Source organism: Protomyctophum bolini (genome assembly GCF_963924005.1).
Source record: "Protomyctophum bolini genome assembly, chromosome: 7".
In the NCBI taxonomy this organism is placed as follows: domain Eukaryota; kingdom Metazoa; phylum Chordata; class Actinopteri; order Myctophiformes; family Myctophidae; genus Protomyctophum; species Protomyctophum bolini.
Window position 1 is genome coordinate 8,351,738 of NC_137868.1, and position 25,208 is coordinate 8,376,945.

At 43.7% G+C, this 25,208-nt stretch overlaps 2 protein-coding genes across 4 annotated transcripts in view; both read right to left on the reverse strand.

The window, feature by feature from the left end:
* Nucleotides 1-8,731, reverse strand: part of LOC308318859 (clathrin coat assembly protein AP180-like) — a gene marked incomplete at its 3' end in the record, with an annotated part of 35,311 nt that extends 26,580 nt beyond the window's left edge. Inside the window, exon 1 of the mRNA XM_080768544.1 lies at nt 8,371-8,731. Coding sequence (XP_080624670.1) covers nt 8,371-8,500 — 130 coding nt within the window. The 5' untranslated portion in view covers nt 8,501-8,731. The remainder of the gene's footprint in view (nt 1-8,370) is intronic.
* Nucleotides 8,732-11,479: 2,748 nt separating this feature from the next.
* Nucleotides 11,480-25,208, reverse strand: part of dop1a (DOP1 leucine zipper like protein A) — a 37,401-nt gene continuing 23,672 nt past the window's right edge. For all 3 annotated transcript variants that reach the window (XM_080768784.1, XM_080768786.1, XM_080768785.1), the window contains 17 exons: nt 24,746-24,934; nt 22,957-23,082; nt 21,808-21,942; nt 21,571-21,626; nt 20,563-20,667; nt 20,234-20,300; nt 19,618-19,762; nt 18,937-19,016; nt 17,449-17,558; nt 16,822-16,971; nt 16,625-16,686; nt 14,613-14,765; nt 13,534-13,670; nt 13,349-13,404; nt 12,991-13,155; nt 12,700-12,829; nt 11,480-11,800 (listed from right to left, as the gene is read on the reverse strand). In XM_080768784.1, coding sequence (XP_080624910.1) covers nt 11,492-11,800; nt 12,700-12,829; nt 12,991-13,155; nt 13,349-13,404; nt 13,534-13,670; nt 14,613-14,765; nt 16,625-16,686; nt 16,822-16,971; nt 17,449-17,558; nt 18,937-19,016; nt 19,618-19,762; nt 20,234-20,300; nt 20,563-20,667; nt 21,571-21,626; nt 21,808-21,942; nt 22,957-23,082; nt 24,746-24,934 — 2,175 coding nt within the window. In that variant the 3' untranslated portion in view covers nt 11,480-11,491. The remainder of the gene's footprint in view (nt 11,801-12,699; nt 12,830-12,990; nt 13,156-13,348; nt 13,405-13,533; nt 13,671-14,612; nt 14,766-16,624; nt 16,687-16,821; nt 16,972-17,448; nt 17,559-18,936; nt 19,017-19,617; nt 19,763-20,233; nt 20,301-20,562; nt 20,668-21,570; nt 21,627-21,807; nt 21,943-22,956; nt 23,083-24,745; nt 24,935-25,208) is intronic.

The window sequence follows — 25,208 nt, forward strand, 5'->3', positions numbered from 1 at the left end:
TGCCTACAACAACTGACTAGACCTAAATATATTACTCTATGGACTAGACCGCGACGGAGACCCGCCGCCTCAAGCGAACTTGAGCCACATGCACCGAGCGAGCGAGCTTCCGCATCGAACATTGCGAAGTTCTCTTAGCCGACTCGGGGGCCGTTCGAGTTGCGACCCGATAAGGACAGAATAGTAAATCATGTTCTGGCGAGAGCGTTTGCCCCGACTGCCACTCAAAGTGGCTATTGGCCAATCACAGCGCGGCCTGGAACAACCCAGATAGGCTTTCGGTCAGCACGCGTCTCTGCTAGCCACCGTGGGCTTGGAGCACCAGGATGGTTGGACTGGTAGAGTACATGTACTTCATAGTAATGTAAATGGGGAAACGTGGAGACAAACTGAAACTGATCTGGAAACACACACACGTGCGCACGCGAGATCCACTCAGTGGATTACAGTGGAGATATGTACTGTAGTCACTCAGCAATGTGTTGACTCCAATCCAATCAAATTAATGGAGCATGATAGACGCAGCTCACATTCATTATCCAACAGATTTTGTTTGTTTTGTAATTCCTTGAACAGCGGTTACCATATGGGCGATAGTGGCCAGTGTGCCAGTGAAATGCACGAAATAGGCAAAGATATATGAGCAGTGTTAAATGGTAAAAATGGTAAATGGTGCATTTATATAGCGCCTTTATCCAAGGCACTTTACATAGTGCATTACATTCACCCATTCATGCACCGATTGCGGCGGAAGCCATGCAAGGTACCAACCAGCACATCGGGAGCAATTTGGGGTTCAATGTCTTGCCCAAGGACACTTCTACATGTAGACAGGAGGAGCCGGGATTCGAACCGCCGACCCATGGATCATAGGACGACCTCTGTAAGTTTGAACCGTTCTGGGAGAACTATAGTGTTGAGTGGATGCATGCTATCACGCACTATCATGGATGAGAGTGGATCAAAGGTTGGCTTGTAGCCTTGTGACATTTCTGTTTAATATATATATATAATTCTGGTAAACCACACAGTTGTTTCTACAGATACAACCCACCAATACTAGACATACAGTAGCTATGTCACCAGACAGGCTATTGGTTGTCACTTTACTCCACCTTTAATACCTAGAACAAATGCACTTAAGAGAACAGTAATGTATAGAGCAGGAGCACATTGGAATGAGCTCCCGCCACATATTAGAAACATAGAGAATAAATCAAGCTTTAAAAATAAATTGAAGGCTGCAGTGATTATGAAAGAAATCATGTTCAGTTAGATTGTTGAGTGTTTGATTTCAATTATTAATAATAGGATAATACAATGTTTAGTTTGTAAATTTGTTGTAATGTAATATATTTTCTAGAATGCATGAAGACTGAAAGCTTCAATTATTTTTGTTTTGTTTTGTTTTTAACTATGTAATGGCAGAATTACACTGTATTATGTTTTAATTAGATTGTATGAGTGTTTGGACCCCAGGAAGAGTAGTCTTCACTGTAGTGAGGATTAATGGGGATCCGTAATAAACAATAAACAATAAAACCGGAATTACAAATCGGCCATTTCATGCCAGGGTCACAGCAGTGTTCTGGCAATCGAACCATTGATATGGTTACAGCGGCAGCTCGAATGGCTATAGCGACAGAAGATAATATGTTTAATAATTCTGGATTAATGCTCATTTATCAAATCTTGTCTATGGCTACATGTGCATTATTAAATGAAGAGGAGTTAAAGAAAAACTGATATTTAATACACTTGCATAAACAGATTAGCAAGCACATGGCAGTGAACTGTACTCAACAGGTCTAGAGCACCATGTAATAATGTGTACAATTAAACACCCCTAAAAACAGATGTAACACGCGTCTTGCACCTGACATAGCAGCCAAAAGTCACACGTACACACGCATGCACACACGCACACGCACACACACACACACACACACACACACACACACACACACACACACACACACACACACACACACACACACACACACACACACACACACACACACACACACACACACAACACAAACATGGTGATAATTAATGCAGCAACCCACACAGATGGATGTTCTGCTACTACAGCAGTGGTACTCAAACCTTTTCATGTCAAAGACACCCAAATTAACCCCCATCTGAAAATATTTTGTGCCAGGGGACCTACAGCAGAGAAGATCAGTGGCATAAAATCAAAAGTTTAATTAAACAAAATCTTTCAAAGATAGATGGTTGAAGGTTCAAGACTAACGAGGAGTGTCGTGTTTCAACTTAAGTCTGGAGATTCCAAAATACTCTGATGTTAACATTTATCAACAATCAATCAGCCTACCATACCGGCCTGACCGATCAATAAAATAATGCTGAATTAACTAGCTTGTATTGGTAACTTTGACTGCACAATAGCCTCCCATTTAACCTCCTTGTATAGGCCTATATTTATGGACCCACAAGCTAGTTAATCATTCTTTTATTGATCGGTCAGGCCGGTACCATACCAGGCCTCATGCCTACCATTGCGTGGCACATCTATGCACGGAATGAAAGGGGGTGTTGTTGAGAAGAACCACACGCATACTCCCTACGCATAATGTCCTTTGGGAAACCCAGCCAAATACGGGTGCAGTACTTAGTTTAGACTAGTCATTTGGTTAGACCAGTCATTAGTCCTACAACTACAACCTATCTCAAACCTTCACCCTAACCCTAACCTCCCACGGGGCAGCACATCTAAACCTAACCTTAACCCATGTCTAACCAATGACTAGTCTAGTCAGTATGCACCCCTCCAAATACTGCCTCTTCGTCAAAGAGGCATGAGCATCTTGGTGAGTAATTGAATTAAATTGGTCACTTGATATCAAGCCCTATTTTAATAGTTGTGGAAATATGGCTTTAACCTTCACACAGCCTTCACACAGCCTCCATAAGTGTGTTACCACCAGTGAAGAGGATTAAGAGGGAGTGATAATGTGATCACCAGCCTATAAGGATGGAGGTCATTAGGCTCACTTGGGGCCCGTCTTTGGCTTAGAATATGAGCCATCTTCATTTGGCAGACAGTCAAACGCTTCTTCACTTTATATCACTTTTATCATTTGAATCATCAACTTCTAATCAACGGAGCATCTACTTTAGATTTCTTGCTCACACACCTGCACGTCCACTGATCGTAAATCTAGTCCTCTGAAAGCAGATAATTATTTAGCCTGACCGACCCATAACACAAGTCATTTGTTTCCATTGGCTTGTAGCCAAATAGAATTCTGACATGCCATAACCTCTACGATATCAAACCTTTCAGCACTGTGCCATTCAACAAAATAATTTAACTATTTTACTTCTTACTTACTTCTTACTTGCACTTCTTTAATTTAATTAAAGCTAGTATTTCTTCCTGAAGAATGGCACTGAATAGTGTTTTCTTCTTCTATTCCCACTTTCACATCACACATCACCACAACAATCCCAAATGCAGCACCAATAGACAGTAAAGATGCTATCAAAGCCCATATGAGGATCTTTGGAATGAGTCTGAATCCCAAGACAGATTTGTGCCCACAAGCCAATGCATGCCAACATGGCAGATGGTCAGAGTACCAAATGAGCAACTGCAAACGCATTCTATTGAATTAGCCTCCTAGACAATGGGTAGAGGAGAGAATCTAAACAGCTTCTTCCTCTTGGAGGTGTCGCAATGCGATATGAGCTTGTAGATTAGCTATTTTGGTGAAAGAATATCAATATATGGCTTACATAAGGTCATCAGACTAACTGATTATTCAATTAAGTGATCAATAGAATAATCGCCATGAAGATAATCGATAATACAGCCCAACTTTCTCTACACTTGTTGTGGAAAGCTGCAGAAACATTTCAACAAAGTCTCTGATCAGAACTCTGTATTGATCTCCTACACAGAAGTATAGAAGCCTTTTGAGATCAGAACTCTGTATTGATCTCCTACACAGAAGTATAGGAGCCTTTAGAGTCTCTGATCAGAACTCTGTATTGATCTCCTACACAGAAGTATAGGAGCCTTTTTCAACTGACTTCTTTAGAAAATCGCCAGAGAAGCTTGGCCTTCGTACATCAATTATTATACAAATAGATATACAGACATTACGCACGCACACGCACGCACACGCACACACGCACACACACACACACACACACACACACACACACACTCACACACACACACACACACACACACACACACACACACACACACACACACACACAGCCAGTGTAGTTCTAAGATTTCAGGAGCCTGCTTCAAGACAAATTAACAGGCAAGGCTTTTGATCGTTCTGAGCATGAATCTGTGTGATTCAGAGGTCAGAGCACTCCGCTATCTTTAAAAGAAAGATGTCTGTATGGTACCCTGCAACATCTCATGTGAAAAGCTTTGAAACATCAAATCCTGTCTACAAGCACTGTTTTGGAGAAACCAAAATGTCTGATTGACGTGTCTGGAGTTCTATAATGCCAGAGTATTCTTTGCTCATGTGAATTAACACTTCATATTATTACAGAAGTTTTCATTGTTGGGCAGTAATGCATTACTACGGTAAGTAATATATTACTGTAACACAATTACTTTCCCCATGCAGTAACGAGTAGTGTAAATTACTGAATTCAAATATGAAGCCAACCAAACACATGTTTACACTTCTACGGAGAGATTGACGTCACACAAATAGAGAGATCTCTTCAAGGCCTGGATCTCAGAAACATCTTTGGAAACAACGGCTGTAGTGAATAATTGCTCTCAGTGTGATCGTTTGGCTTCAGAAGACTTCTATTATGCTGCTCAAGCGGCATGGAAAATCGCACCTGTGAGAACTGTGAGCGGTGCAACTATACTTTTAATGTTATAGTTACTGTGCCTGTGTGTGTGTGTGTGTGTGTGTGTGTGTGTGTGTGTGTGTGTTCATTTAAGTGGCTTAAAGAAAAGTAGAAAAGAAAACACCCTGTCTAGTAGTAAGTAGTCATCAATCTTTTTTTCCTCTGTGTGTTACTTAAGCATGTGCAGCAGTTATATCTGGTTTGGCCGAAATGTAACCTTCTTCTGATCAGTGTTTGGATCTATTGTTTTAAATGTAACCTTCTTCTGATCAGTGTTTGGATCTATTGTTGTGGCCTCTTCCAAATGGGTCCAAAGACGAGGTTGTGGTTGCACGGCAATGAGCTAGACATAATAGATGAAGTTAAAATAGCCGATCTATGTTATTATTTGTTTGCATACTTCTATTAGTCTTCTATTATGTCTATGTATATTTTTATGTGCCTTTTATTTCATATGGTACAAGATACCGGAGTTGTGGCTCTTTCAGAGTGGGAACTCTGGGGGGGAGGGGAGGGGGAAAAAGTTAGAAAAATGTTGTATGCTATTTTCATGTGTGAAAATGAATAAAGAAACTTTGATAAAAAATAAAAATAAATAGCCTATCTACAACCTAGGGACATTCGTCTTAGTCAATTGATGTTGGTTGAAATCAGGTGATATTCTGGGCCAGATCTGACTAGTCTCTTGATCTGGCCCCAATCGAGACGTCACTAATTCGTCCAGGTCCTGACCGCGCTTGCTGGGAAAGCTCACAATGTGGCGCGATACGGCACATTGTGATCTTGTACATTTTATTTTCACTACAGATATTTTGTAGGTCTCGAGCTGTATTGCTGGGTGTTTGTACGTAGTCTGCAACAGCTTGTTGTTTTACTTCACTGGCCCATGATAGTGAGCGACATCGGCACTAAACAAGAGTGACCAATGTCAGTTCTGCAAGCACTGGGAAGCTTTGTCAGCATTTGGAGACGTCAAAATAACGCTGACACATTTGGGCAGTGCTTTTCAATCACTTATGCAATCTGATTAAAAGCTATTCAGAATCAGAGTACTGAATGCAAGATGCCCGACTGGAGTTTTTACCCTCAGTGGATTTGAGTTCTGCATACCACTGTTATATTGTTTGCCCAATTACCTGAAAAATGTAACTAAATGGACCTAATGGTGCCATTTGGTCCCATTTGTACATTGACTGAGTTAAAGAGTTAACAAATAGATAATTTATTTATTTAACTTTACTGTGTGGATCCACAAGCCACCATTGACCTACTGTAATAGTCATAGACTCATTACCTTACGGTCTTTAGCGGAATGCAATTTATTCCATCAGCTATTGACCTTTTAAACTAAATTTGGAGTATGCCTATCTGTGGAAGAGATAATGGTGCCCCTCACTTTTCTTTCTTGCTTGCTATACCTCTTCTGATATGGTTCTGGTGACTGCTGTAATATCTAAATACTGGACCCTTGTCTGATTCTGGCAACCAGGTAGTGTGTGCACTGTGCAGGCTGGGTGGTGTGTGACAATCCAGTTGAATTATTCCTTTGGTACGACGACCAGCCTGCACACACTACCTGTCTGCCAGGACCAGACGAGGGTCCAGTACTTAGAGATTACAGCAGTGACAATCGTCATCGAGGTTGACGCTTAACTATGGAGTTGTGTCTATGTGTCAATAAGCTATTATTGTATGGATTAGGGCTGCAACTTCCGTAGAAATTATTCTATTGATTACTTTTTTGATTCATCGAATAATGAGAAAATATCATATTATGTCAAAGAATCGGTTAAGCACTTAAACCCTATTTTATACTTTGTAGCACAATGTTGATCTACGAGCTCCCAACTCATTTTTGAAACGTTGCGCCTATATAATCACATGCTAATCGACTTTATCAATTTTATTGATTCAATTATTGTTGATAATTGGTTCAAACTAGGAGGCATTATACTCATGTCACCATGACTCAGCCATAACCATTATAAGGAGTTCCCAATGAAGCTACACCCAAATATGGAGTGTGTTGTCTAACCTCAGTATGTCGTCATCCGGGGCAAACAAATCAGTCAGCTCAATGTTATGGGCACAAAAGGATACTGATGACATCCATATTATACAGTATGGGTATAGAAGGGGCAAAGACTGACAGATACAGATATCTTCATATATGGGCATATAACTGATGACATCAGGGATCTCCAAATACAGTATGGGCATAAAAGGGACAAGGACTGATAGATACAGAAATCTCCATAATGGCCATCAGTCGGATCGACAGTGCGACGTACAGTAGGGCTGTGTAGCGGCCCGGATCAAACCAATTGATTAATTTGACTAGTTTGATTTACTGTTGTACCTCAAGTGGATTCAAACTTTTACTTATTATTGACTACTTGCAAGCCAAATTGCCCCTCGGGGACGATAGCGCTTTATTCTAATGTCTAATAATAAGTGCCAGCTGCAAGGGTCTATACAGTAAAGGTCTAAAGAGCATTGTATTGATTAGGCCTGGGGTTATTGACCTTATTAATCCCACAGGGGAAATTCAGTTTCAGCTTCACCCAGCAGATGGCTCCTTGACTTCAACTTCTAGGGAAAGCCCCCCAGTAGTCGCTGTGATTGAGAGGGGGGGCGGGAATCAAACCTTCTGTTTCCCAGGTGGCCCCTCTACCCATTCAGCTCAAAACTTAACATCTATCTTACAAAATATCATCTGCACATATAATATTTTTATCTCTATATTGTAGAGATGCTTTTGAATTTGAACACATGTATACGCTATAGTACATTAATTTTGCATCTCTTTCTTTACCTAATGCATCATTAAAAATGTATAACAAAACCTAGAGACTGGAATGTGTAAGAAAGCTATCACGAGTTCCTCCTACAGTACCTCCTGTAGGCATAGGCGCCAGAGAGGGGTCATTTGGGTCCGAATATCCGCGCACAATGTATTAATTATTAAATACAGCCTGACAATGCAAGCACACACACGTGTGTGACAACAGTCATACACACATGACCTTTTCAATAATGCATTCACCACCATTTGAGCAATACTAGGCCTTCATTGTGTAGTGCTAAACGCTGAGAGAGACATGAGAAGGAAGGAGGTACAGTAAAGTCCAGCAGGGACTGTAATTGTTTAAGGGAGGACCTGTGCTCCTTGGTGGTGGTGGAGCACTTTAATGGCAGAATCATTCTGTCATTACTTACAGTGCAGAATGTACTGGAATTGGTCTGACTCTGGCGGGCGGGCCTTTCAATTAGAATCTCAAACCAAATTAATGTAAAGGAAGGCTGCCTCCAAAGTCCAAAGTGTGTGTGTGTGTGTGTGTGTGTGTGTGTGTGTGTGTGCGTGTGTGCGTGCATGCACGCGTGTGAGTGAGTGTGTAACCATCACACACCTCTTGTGCATGGCCTAGTTCAGGCCTAATGGAGGTAGGGAAGTAGGATAGGATACAAATGGAATGAGAGGGGGGGGGGGGAGTGAATGCATGGGTTACTTACATTCCAGGTGTTTTTTCTTTGGTGCCGTCTGTTCATGCGTGGTGGATTTACAGACAGCCCGGGCCACGTCGGATCCCGTCAAAGTGTACTGCGCCGCGGCAATGCGGTCTGTCAGCGTCTGTCCCGACATCTTCTCTCCTCCGCGTCAAAACCTCCGAGGATCAAACGTCAGATTTGGTCCCCAACGAACCAATGAATGGCCAGGCAGTCCCAGGCAGGCTTCCAGGCTGCCGTCACGATATACTATAGGAGCCGAGGCGAGGATAGGCGACCAGCCCTGCTTTACTGTACTGTCTAAGAGGGGTGGTATACAATATATATATATTAGACATACAATATCGGGGATAGAATGTTGCTCCACTACAGTCTACACCGCAGGCTACTGTGGGCCATCGCTGTATAGCTCACATGCATTTCTCGCACAATCATGAGCTTAATGGATACTGATTGGTATGTAGAGGTGGTTCTCTGAAGAAACGAGGCCAATGATTTATATGAAGACTAGGCTACAAAAAAACGCATTTAATTAAGAGTAGCTCATGAGAAAAAATATTCCTTCCACCCCCTTAAATAGCATCCATCTCTTACTGTAGCCTAGCGTCTAACGACGGCGACGCGCTCCGGTCGGGATGATGCTGCTCGACGGTCCCAAACTCTCTCCTCCTCCTCCGCCTCCTGGATAATCCTCCTCCTCACCTCAGCTCAGCACCACAACACTCGCTGCTGGGTTGTTGGTTGGGGTTGATATCAGTGGAGAATATCGCTTCTCTTGTACAGTACTACCACCTCCGGCTCCATCTATTAAATTCCACACAACGCGTCGCGTCCTCTCTTTGAGCTGAGGCCCACCGAGAGCCCCCAAACCACCGGCGAAGCGTCAAACAGTACCGTGCGCCGTGGACGGATGGATGGCTGGTGTGTTCTCATCGCCGTGCATCCTCTCTGTCGTGTTATTAATTTATTTATATTCGCGCATATATCACTCCGCCCACTGGTGGTGCGTCATCAGCATCAGCGCCAACTCCCCCGCCCGCCATGTTAACTAAAAGCCTTTATTCCCCAGAGAACCAATTAAGGAAACCAGAGGAAAGATGGAAGGTTTCATTTTATTTATATTCTATTGTAAAAGAAAAAGAGAATAAAATGATTATTGACATCAATATTTCTTCAATACTATTATAGGCCTATAGTGGTGGTGCAGGTGTCATCACTGTCATGTGTGTGTGTGTGTGTGTGTGTGTGTGTGTGTGTGTGTGTGGTCATAGCATCACAATCCTTTTAACCACTTTATCCACAATTTATACTTTGGCTATTAAAAAATAGCCATTTTGAAACATTTTGACAAATGTAGACCATTATCTTCTCCCTGCATGGCACCAGATTTTCAGATGGGTTTCCAGTTCCACGGCCAAATACATACAATACAAATACTGACCTCTGAAGGTGTGTGAGTAGGGGGGGGATAGACAGACTACAATATTAGTGGATAGACTGTTGCTATTGATGCGATTTTGAAATGTGAAATTAATTGGAAATTCAGGCTTCAGATAGGCTACTACTGAGATCGGAAATTATATCTGTGTCACCAAATGCAGTCCGTTGTGAAATTCACTGGCAGTGGCTTGTAGACAGAACTTGCTGATCACTCTTCTCAGGAAATGCCTGCAATATTGGAAGCAATTTCAGACTGTATAATGATTAATGAAGTGAAACAAAATGGAATGTCAGGCTGTCAGGGTTGTTGATTGCTACAATGGGGGAGACATGGAATTAGGGATACAAGTTCTATAGTCACAGAAAGGAAGCAGGCTTAGAATCTGAACTAATCAATCTCTTCCACTCAGCTGCCTTGAATGTCACACGATGAACACAATAGTGTTGCACAATGCACATGCAAATAGCAATAACAAGCTCAGAAATCATCACATTGATGAATTGTGAGCCTGTAGGCTAGAATTTCAGGCCTCTCTCACCAAGCAATCAGGCTGTCGAAAAACATCTGTGACCGATAATTGATCGTGTTTTGTAGTGTTTCCCTGGAGCAGTAGTTATTGACCATCTGTACGGACCTGTCTGCAGACGGCCAGCAGGGCATGGAAAGGAGAACTCCACTGCACCTCCTCCAGGTTCTTCTTGCTTCTAGGTTTTAGTGTCTCTATCAGTAGCCTCGGTACCCAGGCTTTCATTTTTGTCTGCGCAAAAATGTAAAGCCTGGGGGAACGCATTGGCCGCTCTGGTCTAGAAGTGGGAGTGATCCTTCTGGGTGGGCGTCGCTCCAAATGATGTGACGTATAGCGCTGCACTGGGGGGGAGAGGAGGGGCTGACGGACAGATCGTTGAGATCCAATCAGGGCGTGCGCAAATCTCAGCCGCGACCCTCCCCTCTAGACCAGAAACCTGACACGTTAGCTCAGGCTACTCTATGAAGCCGAACACACACCGGGTGCGCAGCGGCGCGGCAACGCCTGGAAAATAGAACGGTGGCGTATCGGAGCGTCAGGCGAGGCGTGAACGCGCGTTGGACGCCGCCGGTGTGCGATAGGTTCATTGAAAATAACGGAGGCGGCTGTTTTGACACGCGGCGTTCGCAGACGGTGTGTGAGGCCCTTCAGCGATCAGTTGAAACGCCATATGACCTAACAATTTAGAACAGTTGTCCAAGGTGGTAGCCTGGTAAACCATCCCAGTCAGGCTACCAAGGTCTAAGACTCCTTTTAGAATAAAGAACGCAACTCAATACTTGATTAATGTCATGAAGAGATTGAATGTTGCTCTCTTAATAAGTCTTTATTTTATTAAGTCACATCGAAATGGAATGGCACAGCATCTTCACATTGTCCCCGAAGGGCTCACACGAAATGTCAAAGGAGCCGTCAAAGCTGCTGCTTATATACAAATAATTAAAATTAAATAGAATAGCTTTTTGAAAAGTAAAATTATTCATTATAAATACAAAAACAAACAAAACGAATGTACAAACTTTTAAAAGCTTCCCACTGATATTCCCTTATTCACTACGTATATACAAGTTGAGTTTCTTCACTAGTGTTGATGATTTATTCCCCCCCACCCCCCCTCCCCTCCCCTCCCTTCCCAATAAGTCCCTGTATATTCTTCACCCTCACGTCTTGATGAGACCCTCCAGGAAGTCCTTTTCCACCATCTCCTCAATGTCCTGCCGAGCGCGGCTCCAGAACACTTTCTGGCTCTCCAGCTTGTGTCCGGCGTCCTTGTGTCCGGAGAAAGGCCCGTCGCCGCTGTGGGCGTAGCCGGGCCCCGAGCGGCTGCTGGCCTTGCTGTTGAACACCTGGCTGAGCAGGTTGAAGAAAGGCAGGAGCTGCTCCATGCTGCGGATCACGTACAGGGTGAGCGTCAGGTGTCCCGGCTCCCAGGACAGGGTGCGGCTGGAGCAGTCCTCCTCAGGGTTTTTCTGTGCCAGGGGGTGGGGGGTGCAGGGGACGATGACAGATTTAGGTGAATCAAACTTTTAAAAGGTAAAAGCTCCTATAAATGTCACCTCCATCACCTACTGTACTTGGTCTTTGCAAAAGCAGCCCCTCCCTCCTCCTGCGTTTAATCCAATTAATGCTGCTGTCAAATGGCTCTTAGCCAGCAGTGCATCATGCAGGAGTCCAGGCCACTGATCAACTCTATTACGAAGTCCTCACTTCCAGCGTCATGTGAACCATGAAACTGAGATTAATAGACTGGGAAGGATTTACTCTGTGGGCAGATGGAAGAGCCATAGAACAAACAAAGGCACTTGCAACATCAACAAACAGCAGGGCTGTGACATTGACCAACACTGCGGCACATTGTGCTCTTGCTTCATAGTACTCACGGGCCCTGCCAGGGTGCACCTAATTACCGTAGTCACATTTAGGCAGAAGGTTTCACTTCAGAAGGAACAGTTAATACATTCAGGGCGAGAACCACTTTTGGTATTGTAAGAATTATGTTATACTTGGGCTGTTGAAAAATAGCAGATCTACAAGCTCGTAGCGTGGCACCGAGTGCCGCGCTACGAGCTTGTAGATCTGCTATTTTTGTAAAATCGTGGAGAAAAGAAATCTGGGGTTGGTCCCTGGAACAACATATTTTCAGATGGTGGTTGGAGGCCAATTACATAACATTTTTGGGGTCCTTGACAAGAAATATTGAGAACCACCATAGAAACATGAGCTTTTTCAAAGAACTGTCATTTAGAAGACATTTTTTCAATTTCGACGTCAGGCCTAAACGAGTTAATGCTTTGTAAAAATCTACTTTGTCTCAATCAGCCAAGTCACCCTGCAGGCTCATTACAACAGACAGAGGCAGTCAAAATACCTTGGCTCGTTTCCTCAGCAGCTTGGCCAGTCGGACCACGTAGGGCTTAAACTCTCGCTGGTGCGTCCCCTGGCGTCTCACTTCAAGACCCGAGTCATCTGAGGCCTCAGGGATGAATGCCCAACGGTACCTGAGATGAGATAGCACACTTTAAAGACACTGGTTCCCAATGTAGGGGTGCTTCTGGGACATAGGTATTTCAGAAAACTGCCAAATGCCTAAATTGTATAGACACATTCTCATTGCTTCTCTATTGTAAGCAACTTCTGAAAGAGGCATGTTTGTACTGACATCTGGAACTGAGGCAGGCTCTCTGAGGGTAGTGCCAGAGCCAGATCTAGCAGCTTGCAGGCAGACAGGTAGAGGTTGAGCCAGCGCTGGCTATTGTAGGACGTGGAGAAGCCGTTCCCTCCTGAGTAGGTGGTCTCCAACCCGGCCACAGATGGCCCTGATGTCCTGGAGATGGAGAGGAAAGGAGAATTCATTACATGGGGGAAATGATTGGGTTAATAGTAGGACACATTAAATACAGACAAGTATACATACAATTTTGATAATTCATTCAATATGTTCCAATGAAGGGAGAATATCCCCTGATCTCAATCGTTGCTGCTGCAAATAATGCACTCATAGTATTGTTAACAGTTACCTGGATATGTCCTCATCTGCCGTTAGCTCCTGTTCCATCAGTAAAAACACCTGGACCTGCAGAGAGAGGTTTTCAGAGATATGAGCGCCGTCACTTACTGCAGCATGAGGCACAGAATTAGTGAGAGTGTGAGAGCACTCGGAGCACAAGACTGTAAAGGGACACTCTAGTCGAGTACTACGGACCAGTTCGGTGATCATGGTGGGCCACAGTGAGGTGAGATGTTGTGGAGACATGCGCAGCAGCAGCACTCTGAAGAACAGGAACACCTGAGCATGGAGAATTGGCACCGCAGGCAGTCGGAGACTCTCCACCAGGCGCTCTGAAGGTAAGGTAAGGTAATTTTATTTATAGAGCGCCTTTCAAAACAGTTATTACAAGGTGATGTACAATAAAATAAAAACAAGAACATCTCAATCAAAAATAAACCAACAATGAAATAAGAAACAGAGCAGCAAAGACAGTACCTAGAAAAAAAAAGATTAAGCAATCACTGGAGCAAGCCAAAATGTTTGCGGTACAAATGCATTTTCAGTAGCTTCTTAAAGATGCCAACAGACACGGCGTTTCTCAAGCAGAGTGGTAAATCATTCCACAGCGTAGGACGGTGAACAAAGTGAAACTGAAGCCACACATGAACACAACAGAGAGGATAAGGATCTGCCCCATGGGCATGTGAACAGAACCACCAATTCTACTACTACTACTTTGTGACAATGACTGTAGAAAAGCAAGCATGTATCATGTTTGTGTGTGGCTGTGCCCTAGTGCGTGTACAGTATGTATGTACAAGCACTGAACATACTTTTGTAGTTCTGTACAGCAGCGGGAACATTTAGAACTGAACTACACAAACTACGACTTCATTCAGAACAGTGAGAACACATGGAACAATTTGTAAGTTACACAGTATGAAGTAAGAATACCCATGTTTCAGTTCTCAGAATACTCAGAATTACATACCCTTTTTGGAAGTTTGTTTGGAAAAACAAGAGACTCATCTTTGAGAACTATTTTTTCCTTTTGATTTAATTGACCTTTATTCAAATCCCACCAGCATATATTATTTTACGGGGGATTAAAGATCTCTTTTTCTTTACCCTGTATGTCGGGGAGGTATTAAAGATCTCTTTTTCTTTACCCTGTATGTCGGGAAGGTATTAAAGATCTCTTTTTCTTTACCCTGTATGTCGGGAAGGTATTAAAAATCTCTTTTTCTTTACCCTGTATGTCGGGGAGGTATTTAAAATCTCTTTTTCTTTACCCTGTATGTCGGGGAGGTATTTCTGGTATTGGTCCACCTCGCTGCTGTAGATGGTGAAGGCCAGCCGTTTGAGAAGCATGGCCCTCTGCTCCAGCTCAGCGTCCCGGTTGGTGAACAGGTTCAGAGAGCTGCTCTGAGCCACGGCCACACGGGCTGGAAGGACGGACACACACACACACACACACACACACACACACACACACACACACACACACAGAAACCATGAGCACGGGAGCAGTGCATGTCCGACATGCGGGACGCATGTCAGATTAATGCTCCGTCGGAATTACAGTACGTGCAGATCCGCCCACACACACTGGGGTTGGGACCCATTCGTGGGTCGCGGACACATTTTTATGGGTCCCTTTATTTTTTTGTTCCCCACATTTGTTTTTAATTATTATTATTTCGAAGAAGAAAAAAAACAGTCCCAAAAAAGCAATTAAAAACAAATTTAATTATTCTTTTCTCAGTAATTTCATGAAGAAATAAAGGAAAAAAATCTAATAAATTCCATTCGCGCAGCGTTGTGAGCTTGTAGATTTGCGTATCTCGTTTACACCATTAGACCAATTATGCAGTGGAGACTGGAGACACAGAACTTCAGAAGAGAAACTAGAAAAAGTGCCCTTCTGGGCACAGGTCTCCACCAGGAGGATAGGAGTGCGTGTGTGTGATGCTTGGCTTGTGGTAGCGCCACCATGAGGCTGATTTGAAAACTGTCAAGTGGCATTTCTTCCAAAGCCTAGTGGGAATATGCATGCACAGTTTCACCACAATCGGACGCTGCGTTGAGTAGTTTGTACAAAACGGGTACAAAGCGGGCTACTCCTGAAAAGTTTAGAAGCCAATCGTAGCCAATGAGGGTGGATTATGAGAAATCAAACAAACAAGTCTTGATCACATGACTATGGAGATCATGTGTACCGATTTGCGTAAAACTTTGATAAAATCTGAAGGAGTAATATTAGAAAATGTGTTTTACATATGTCGGCCTCCTGGTGGCGCTATAAAGAGCAGATGTGAAAACTTCCAGGCAAAGGGTTTTCCTTGGCTTCTAGGGAGTTGGCATACAAAGTCACAGATCCGCAGTTAGAGTTAAAAACACTTTTCGGACAGTTATAGCGCCACCATGAGGCTGAGTTGAACATTTTGGGGCAGAGGTTCATCGTTGGCATCCAGGGAGTGTGTGTGCAAAATTTGGCATCGACCGGGTTAACGGTGCCGGAGATTAGCTGTTCACAGACGGACGGACGGACAGACACACGGACACACGGACGGACGGAGTGCAAAACATACTCTCTGTCCATGCCTTCGGCCCTGTGGAGACAACAATGCAGAGGACAGTTGCAGTATATGATTCTGTATGGCTATGATGAGTGATAAGTAGTCTAAAACAAGTTTATATTACAAGAAAAAGCATACACCTCTGCCCTGTTGATTTCATTAGAAAATATTATCTGCAATGTCAACAGGCCGGTGAGCTCAACAAGCTCAACAAGATGATAAAGAAGGACAGCTCTGTTGTTGGCCTCCGAATGGAGAGCCTGCAGTCAGTGGCAGAGAGGAGGATCGGGGACAAACTGAACCCCATGCTGGCAAATCCCTCCCACCCCTTCTATGGTGTGCTGCAGGATAGAGTGAGCACTTTCAGCCGTAGGCTCACACTGAACGATGCACACGGAACGATACAGACTCTCTTTCATGCTATCAGACTATACAATGCGAATGCATAAGAACTGCCTCCCCCCCAAATGGCATATGGTCCTTGGTGGTCCTCCTGGTCTTGTGTGGTTATGTCCATTTGTGTCTGTTTTGTGTTCTTCTGTCTGTCCAGTAGTTTTAGCTTTTTATGTGTCACATTATGCTGTTGTAACTCTTCAATTTCCCCTCGGGGATTAATAAAGTATATCTCATCTCATCATCTCATCTCTCATCTCTCATAATACCCAGTCATAGTACACATCGACAAGAAATTAGATTGGAATAAAAATTGGATGTTCAAAGCTTACTCATTAGGTCTCGGAATGTGGTCTTATCGTGAGTCATCAAGTGGTCAATGATGGCTCTCCAACTGAAAAAGAAGTAAATTGTGTTGCAAATGAACAGGCCAATATTCCATTGTGGGTACACAAGACTGACAAACCCACACACACACACACACACACACACACACACACACACACACACGTCCCTCTCCTATACTCACTGGCTGACACAGGAGGAATCCATTTGGAAGAAAGTATGGTCCATAAAGAGGTCGAACGCTTCCTTCTTCCAGGCGCGTCGGGTGTACTGGTACCCACTCAGACTGCTGAGCAGCTGGATGCAGGCCCGGTAGCTGGGGGCATTGTGGGCACTGCCAAGACCAAGGGAACGGCATTAATGCATCACTCTGAGCTGCCATTTATTACGACGTGACTCATGGTCACACTTGCCAAATAAAGTCGCTTTATCTCTCTCATTTCTTAATGAGGAAGTATTGATTCTTGTCCAGTAACATTAGAATATAATATTTCTCTTTTATACTTTGCCAAAAATATCAATATCAAATCGTCCTCTGGTACAATATATAACTTCATGTGGTCATTCAAATTCAAAGATGAGTCCAAACCTGTGGTTACGGAGGTAGGGCACCACGTAGTGCATGATGTTAACTAGCAGTGATAAGATAAGATAAGTCCAAACCTGTGGTTCCGGAGGTAGGGCACCACGTAGTGCATGATGTTAACTAGCAGTGATAAGATAAGATAAGTCCAAACCTGTGGTTCCGGAGGTAGGGCACCACGTAGTGCATGATGTTAACTAGCAGTGATAAGATAAGATAAGTCCAAACCTGTGGTTCCGGAGGTAGGGCACCACGTAGTGCATGATGTTAACTAGCAGTGGAATGACTCTCTCCTTCTCGTCACTGTAGAACACCATGTCCAGGAGATGAGCCAGCACCTGACACACACACACACACACACACACACACACACAGACACACACACACACAGACACACACACACACACACACACACACACACAGACACACACAGAGAGAATTCAGCATTCACTCCTCAAAGCACCATTTCATCACCACTGTCGGGCAGAATATTTCAACGTATATATATTCTTTCGAAATGAATGCTCCACTTCGTCATAAGAACGTATGACATTAAAGTAGTGAGAGTAGGAGTTCACAAGCTTGTGTTTGTGCTACGTTCGGTAGCCATTGTAGTGGATTTGGTCACTCGTTAGTTGGAAGCATGGATGTACAGCACCATGCTTCCAAAATAGGGCAAGAGATCTTTTAAACTACTTTAACCCTATATAGTTCAATAATTGGGGTCCCAGGGGTCTATAGTTGATCCCCTCCTTTTCCCCCTCTAAACCAAATATCTTAGCCAAAAATAGCTGATCTACACCAACTATCTTAGCCAAAAATAGCCGATCTACAGTACAAGTTCACAATGCGATGCGTTGTGAGCTTGTAGATCAGCTATTTCCCGGCGAATGTTGGCCTATTTTCACAGAAGGTTTGCCTGTTATAACATGCCCAGAATATGGACCGTAAGGTTCACGTGTTAACTTCACACTGACTACACAAACTGGATCCAGTTCCAAAGGTATTTTTATAACCACCATGGCAGACGTCAGAGCTTACCACACACTTGGATTATTTATATTTCCACAGAGACATTGCTTTAATAGGAAAGTGCATACATTGGTGGCCAGATAGATTAACTCACAAACCAGCCAAAAGTGTTCCCTTACAATATTTCTCTATTTACAAGGTGTAATTCCCCATCCCTTGTTTTCTGCAGGGTTGGAGATTAAATTTCAGTATGGCCGCCCACAGCATTACAACACTGCAGCAATATGAAAACACAAACATAACGGCATTGCACTTTGCAGCACAGCATCAAATATATTGCGCTAAATAAAAACACATTAATCTAAGAGCTGCAATCGGCAGCAAATAGCCGCACCATAACACAGTCAGCCAAGAGAGCCAGAGAAGCTAGGAGCAGTCAGCCAGGGGACCCAATTCTTCAGCACCACTCCAAGTCCAACCCCATTGATCTATTGGTCTGCTTATAATGGCTGAAGTGGGGGCGGGGACGGCGGGGAGATGATCATAAATCAGACATTAGGTGGTTCAGTGGGTTCAGCATTAGTGTATGGCCCGGTCCAGACTTGTACATGTTTAGAAGTGCACAGGCCTAGTAAAACAAACATGATCGAGCTGCATTGTGAAAAGGATATGAATAATGGGCGGACAGAAAAGAAAGACGCAGTGATGCAGAACCAGATGACAGGCTGGAGTGTGTTGTTTTACCTCGGCCAGGAGTGTGAGTGCGTGAACACTGTATACTGATGGAGTGAAGCTGGACATCTCCGTCACTGTGAGCATTATATCTAAAAAGACACACAGCGACCATTAGTACAGCACAGCATGCCATGATGCAGCCATGCTGATGTGAGAGCAGACGGCGCCACAGTGGGCTGAAATGACTTCAACATGTCGAGCGCACATTATCAAAAAAGACACACACGTTCTGTTTTCCACTCACAATACCACACTTCATTGACATAAAATATCATGCTTGGAGACCGCTATAGAGCTTGAGGAATCCAATAGGACAGGGCGCCACTTCTCAGTTGAACTGTTATGGACATGGCCGCGCTGTTCTAAACAGCCGCCCCATTACTTTGAATGGTGTTCTCGCTCTATATAGAGCAAGACTAGTTTGCTGTCAAGCCAGCTTAACGTGACAATAAAATAAATGCTGCACGCTTAACTCTAGTAACACACCTTTTAATATCGATCTACTTCAATATTCATAAAGTCAGCTCACAGCAGGTCCAGACCACAAAACATGTATTAACAGAGTTAATAGTGTGCACGTTTATCCAACATTCATTTAAATTACAATTTAGGCATTTAGCGGACTACAGCAGCTGTCAGTAATGAATGTATGGTTCCATAAGGCTGCTGTGCAGATAGAAGCATCCTCACCTTCCACATCAGACTCCAGGTTGTTCCCTTCCACAACTATCTGAGGAGAGGCCTTGACCTCCAGGTTCCTCCTCAGCCAGGTGGTCTGCTCCAGAGAGGAGCCTGCGATGGTCCCGATAGCCTCCACCACCTTATGGGTCACGTCCTGCGTATAGGAGTGATATTCAGTCAATGCAGCAGTGGAAGCTTTCAAATGCCTAGAGAGCAACTACTGAAGTGCAACGTAGAGAGAAAGACACCATGATGGAGAGAAACAGAAAATGAGAAAATATCATAAAAAAGAATCAGACCCGTCTGAAGTGAGTGGTGCTGTACTGTACAGTGCTGTACAACAGTGCTGTACAACTGTACTGTACTGTACTGTACTGTACTGTACTGTACTGTACTGTACTGTACTGTACTGTACTGTACTGTACTGTACTGTACTGTACTGTACTGGCCCTACTCCCTGGCCTGTGTGTGTCTGTGTGACACTTGGTGGTGATCAAACGCTATAGCGCTATTTTTGTGCTCGGACAGACCCAGCCAGGGGCAGACCCAGGGACCCAGGGACACACATAGCTGTCTATAGGAGTGGTTGCACCACTAAAAAAAAAACCATCAGGGATGGAATTACCTGAAGCTCCCGTTGGTCCTTCTTGCTCTCCAGATTGGGGTTCTTTAAGATGAACTCGTTCAGAACCCTAGAGAGGAGAAGAAAACAAGTTATGCTGCATGCCGTGGTGGGGTGTGACTGTGTGAGAGGTTTGAGTCTCTGAGGACTGAATGCTTCTGAGCTACTGTAACTCAACCACCAGTTATTAGCTGCATTGTATACAACCACACACTGGCTGGTTACAGTTTGATGTTAAGTGTAAAGAGAGAACAGTTAGTTCCAGATGGGCTGGGAGTGTAAAGCGAGAACAGTTAGTTCCACAGTGGGAGGAGAATGGAGTTCAAACTAACCCCAGTAGGAGGAACTGTCCAGGGGCAGGAAGTCCCAGCTGTACAGAGTCTTTTAGTAGTGCAAGCAGAGATGGCCAGCTGTCCACCAAGCTAGACACAGGAATCCTAGGGACAATAATGACAGCATATCAATCATTATACAGTCAAATATGAAGTGTTAAATATGGACCCTTGTGGGTCCATTTTAAATTTAACATTGATTGATTGATTGATTGAATACTTTAATAGTTCGCAAAAAAGCACAGAATAAATGGTAAATGGTGCATTTATATAGCGCCTTTATCCAAGGCGCTTTACATATATTGTGCATTACATTCATTTCACTGATGGCGGCGGAAACCATGCAAGGCACCAACCAGCACATCAGGAGCAATTAGGGGTTCAGTGTCTTGCTCACTTCGACACCAACTCTGGGGGAGCCCGGGTTCGAACTGGCGACCTTGCGGTTACCATCCAGCCACTCTACCCCTGAGCCACCACCGCCCCAGCCACCACAGAAAGAACAGTTTAGTACAAATACAATGCAAAAAGTATTGAACCCAAGAAAGCACGGGTGCAGGTCTTTTTTCCGACAGCATATTGATCCGAAACCTCAATCCTAACCTAACCCTAACCGCAAGCACGGGAGCAGCGCATGTCGGACCATCGCTTTTTCGCATCGCAGCGAATGTCCCCCCGCTGCGGAGCGGACCGTTGCCCCGTCGGCTAGAATGCTGTCGGAAAAAAGGCCGCCTCCCAGAAAGCACTATGGCATGTTTCCATTGGGGTCTGACTCCTGTGAACACTGAGGTGTTACTATGCATGAACCGTAATCATAGCCAATAATTCACAGGTACAAGGTTGGATGAATATGAGGTTCTAAACAAAAAAGCATGACGGAATTTTCAGAAATGTCTACTGGTTTAACATCAGCAGGAGACTAGGGTCCTACTGTATGAGAGAGAGACTAGGGTCCTGCTGTATGAGCCAGAGACTAGGGTCCTACTGTCAGGAGAATTCAGATCTCACCTCTGGACGTAGGCATAAAAGAACTGCAGCATGCAGACTTCCAAAGACAGGTGCTTCTGTTGGAGAAAAAATACATCATACAGTTAAATTAAGATGAGGGAATTCATGCTCAATAAAGTCCAGTGTGATATTGTGTATCCATTTGGTACACACTCTGAAGTTTTCCTTTGTGATGTCTGCACTGGCAAAAGGCGGTAGTAGTATAATATTGTGAGCCCTTCATGGGAAATGACTAACCTTTTCCTTAGCAATGGCTGGAGGTTGTTTTAGGACCTCCTTGACCGTCTGCATGACCGTCTCTGTGCGCATGGCGCTTACCGAGCGCACCAACTCCACCAGTAGCAGCTGTTCCTCGCTGGCAACAGGTATCACCTGACAAACACACACATATGGTATATTGTAAGAATAGTAGAAACTAAGAGAAGGAAATAGATAACCAGATACAGTACGATAACTAGAAAAGTGTGGTTGTTTCGCCATTGGGGAACCAAGGAATCCACCGGGAGACGTTGTGTTAGAGGCCGAGCAACACGGCATTTAAATTTGGTGCCGATCGGATCCTGCGTTCATGATATACAACTTTTTCTTTTTAAGACATAGGCCCCTTCCACTTTCGCTAGCAAGTAATTCGGAGCAGATCTATATGGGGAATCCAGGGAAGAAATGTTTATGACCTGTACAGTTCAAGAGTTATAGGACAAAACTCTAAGTGTTATAGCCCCACCATGAGGCTGACTGATTAAGTTATTGCGTAGGCCTCTGGACTTCTCTATCAATGACACATGATTGCAGATGAAGCCGGTCGATTTTACATATGGCTCGTGTGTATAATGTAAGAACCGTTGGAGGAGTAGCCCACTAAACTTTAGGGTTTATGTGGCAATAAAGTCTCACAAGAACTGTACCGTGTTGCCCGTGCTGCCAAGAAGACAACCTGATATATGCTGCAGTTTTATTTTAACTGCCCAGGACGGAAGTTCTGTCTTTTGAAGCCTATCCCGTTGACTGCCCAGGACGGAGATTCAAGACGGAGTTCCGTCTTTTAAGCTTTTAAATTGTTTGATATCGGCAAGCGATACACTACTACAGTCTGAGCGTGTCTGTCTCCCGGACGGGAGGAAAAATGCTAATATCTCTGAATCTAATTAACTGATTTCGATTCTAATCAAAACATGCGTTTTTGACGGCTCATCGTGGTCGAAGAATTCATGCCTCGGGTCGTCTGCGATTCCCCCCACGAATGTTTAGCTTAGATGCTATGCTACATGTATCTGCACAACAAGATGGAGTCACTGTGTCACCTTGAAAAGGGCTCTGAAGCTGCAACTTTTAACTGCCCAGCGTGAGGTTGGCCTCACGCTGGGCAGTTAAAAGTGTTAGACCAACCTTGATCCTTGCTGGAGTCTTGACATGTTTCCTTTCATTCCAGACATAGGCAATAGCAGCCATAAAATGAGCCCCGTGGTTCATGGAGATTGGACCCAGCAGCTCCAGAATCTGCTGTCGGAGGTTCTATGAGACAGAGCCGGGAGGAAATAAAACACATGTTAAATCCAAGATGCTTGTCCAGTTATAGTCAATGATGAAAACATCAAAGCGGTCACTTATTTAAAGCATTCAGGACGGGAACCCCTTTTGGTGTTTTAAGCATTATGTTATACTTTAGCTATTGAAAAATAGCAGATCTACAAGCTCATAGCGTGGCACCGAGTGTGTACATCTGATATTTGCTATTTTAGAAAATGGGGGGGTCCCTGGAATTCTTTTCAGATGGGGATCTGCAGCCAAATGCAGATAATTCTGGGGGTCCTTGACATGAAAAAGGTTGAGTACCACTGATAGAAACAGGTTCTTCTGAAAACGTTTAGGATCTAGAAGACATTTCTTTAGAATCAGCCTCAGGACTAAATGGGTTAAAAGCTGGAGAGTGCTGTATTATCGTCCCCGTCGGGTTGAAAACCTTGTTATGTCCAAAACCGCAACTTGTCAGGAAATCAATGGATGATCCAACGTAGTTACAGACTTACGTTAATACATTTCCTTGGTTAAATATTTATGAAAACAACAGACTACATTTTCTGAAATGTTTACATTTTTTAATACGGTGAATTATGAGTTTGTAGATCAGCTATGTTTTGTTACTTTCAATACTGGCTATTTATTAAAATATATAAATAGTTGAACTATGGAGATAGAGATACCAGGTTTCTGGCTGACTGCAACAATATATTGTATGTAGCTGCTATGTCATGACGATTTTATATTATTTAGTTAGGCAACAGCGGTTCCAAAACTTCTTTGACACACACACACACACACACACACACACACACACACACACACACACACACACACACACACACACACACACACACACACACACACACACACACACACACACACACACACACACACACACACACACACACACACACACACAGTTCATTACTTAGCTTCCACTGGGTAGGCCCTACAGTATTGTGGTGATAATTCTTTTAGTGTTTAAGTGTTTTTAAGTGTTTAACTGTACTCTGTTCTCAAGTTTCCCGAGAACACTGCAGTCCTTTGAGAGTACCACCACTATATTAAAATGATGTCCTCCGTTATTCATCTTCCTTGTATTTTGGCTCCAGACAACACAAACCGTTCCTGAGGGAGGTACAATTTAGGAATAAATTATATTATAGATTCCTGTAACACCATGATAACAAAATATTTCCGTCTGCTCTACTCACAATAATGTGAAACAAAGCAAGCAGCAGCAGCATTATGAGATGAAGCTCACATCTTCATTTTTTTATAGTCAACAGCTCAACAATAAATTAGTCCAAGAATAACTAACATTAACACTAACACCGCCTGGGAGTATTAATCTCCCAACTAGACAGAGTTATTATGATCTCATTGACTTAACCCATTTAGGCCTGACATCGAAATAAAAGTCATCTGAAAGAATATATATTCAAAGATTTGTGCCGCATTTTCACGATTTTTCAAAAATAGCAGACCTACAAGCTCGCAGCGCGCCACTCGGTGGCGCGCTATGAGCTTGTAGATCTGCTATTTTTCAATAGCTAAAGTATAACATAATGCTTAATTAAAACACCAAAAGGGGTTCCCGTTCAGAATGGGTTAATGAAATAGTTCTCTCTCAGGCGCCGTTTTCCCAGCATACCTTGGTGGAGCCCAGGTTGATGTTGGACGTGGAGGCGGCGGAGGCCGCCACCGGCCTGTCGGAGCTGTCGGCGTGGTAGAGGACGCTCCACAGCAGGGTGACCGATGACATGATGGTATGGAGGATGGACAGGATGCCCGCGCGAGCCTCTGCCAGGTGCTTCTGGTCAACGCTCTCTATTGCCTGCAACTAGGTGACAGAGTGGCATATATGCCCAATGAAGCCAGTCAATACTTTTGATCGATATTGATCAATAACAATGTTGTATGGTAAAAGTACTGGATAAAAATCACCCCCATGTGAAGTGAGGGGTGCTCTTATCCTCATACATCATCTCATTCCGGCCAATCACAATTTGCGTCCGCACTTTTGTCTTCAATGTTTGTGTTTACGCAAAAACCATCAAAGCTGCACATAGGAGGTGCTAGTGCCCCTCAAAAATATGCTGTATAATACTATAGAA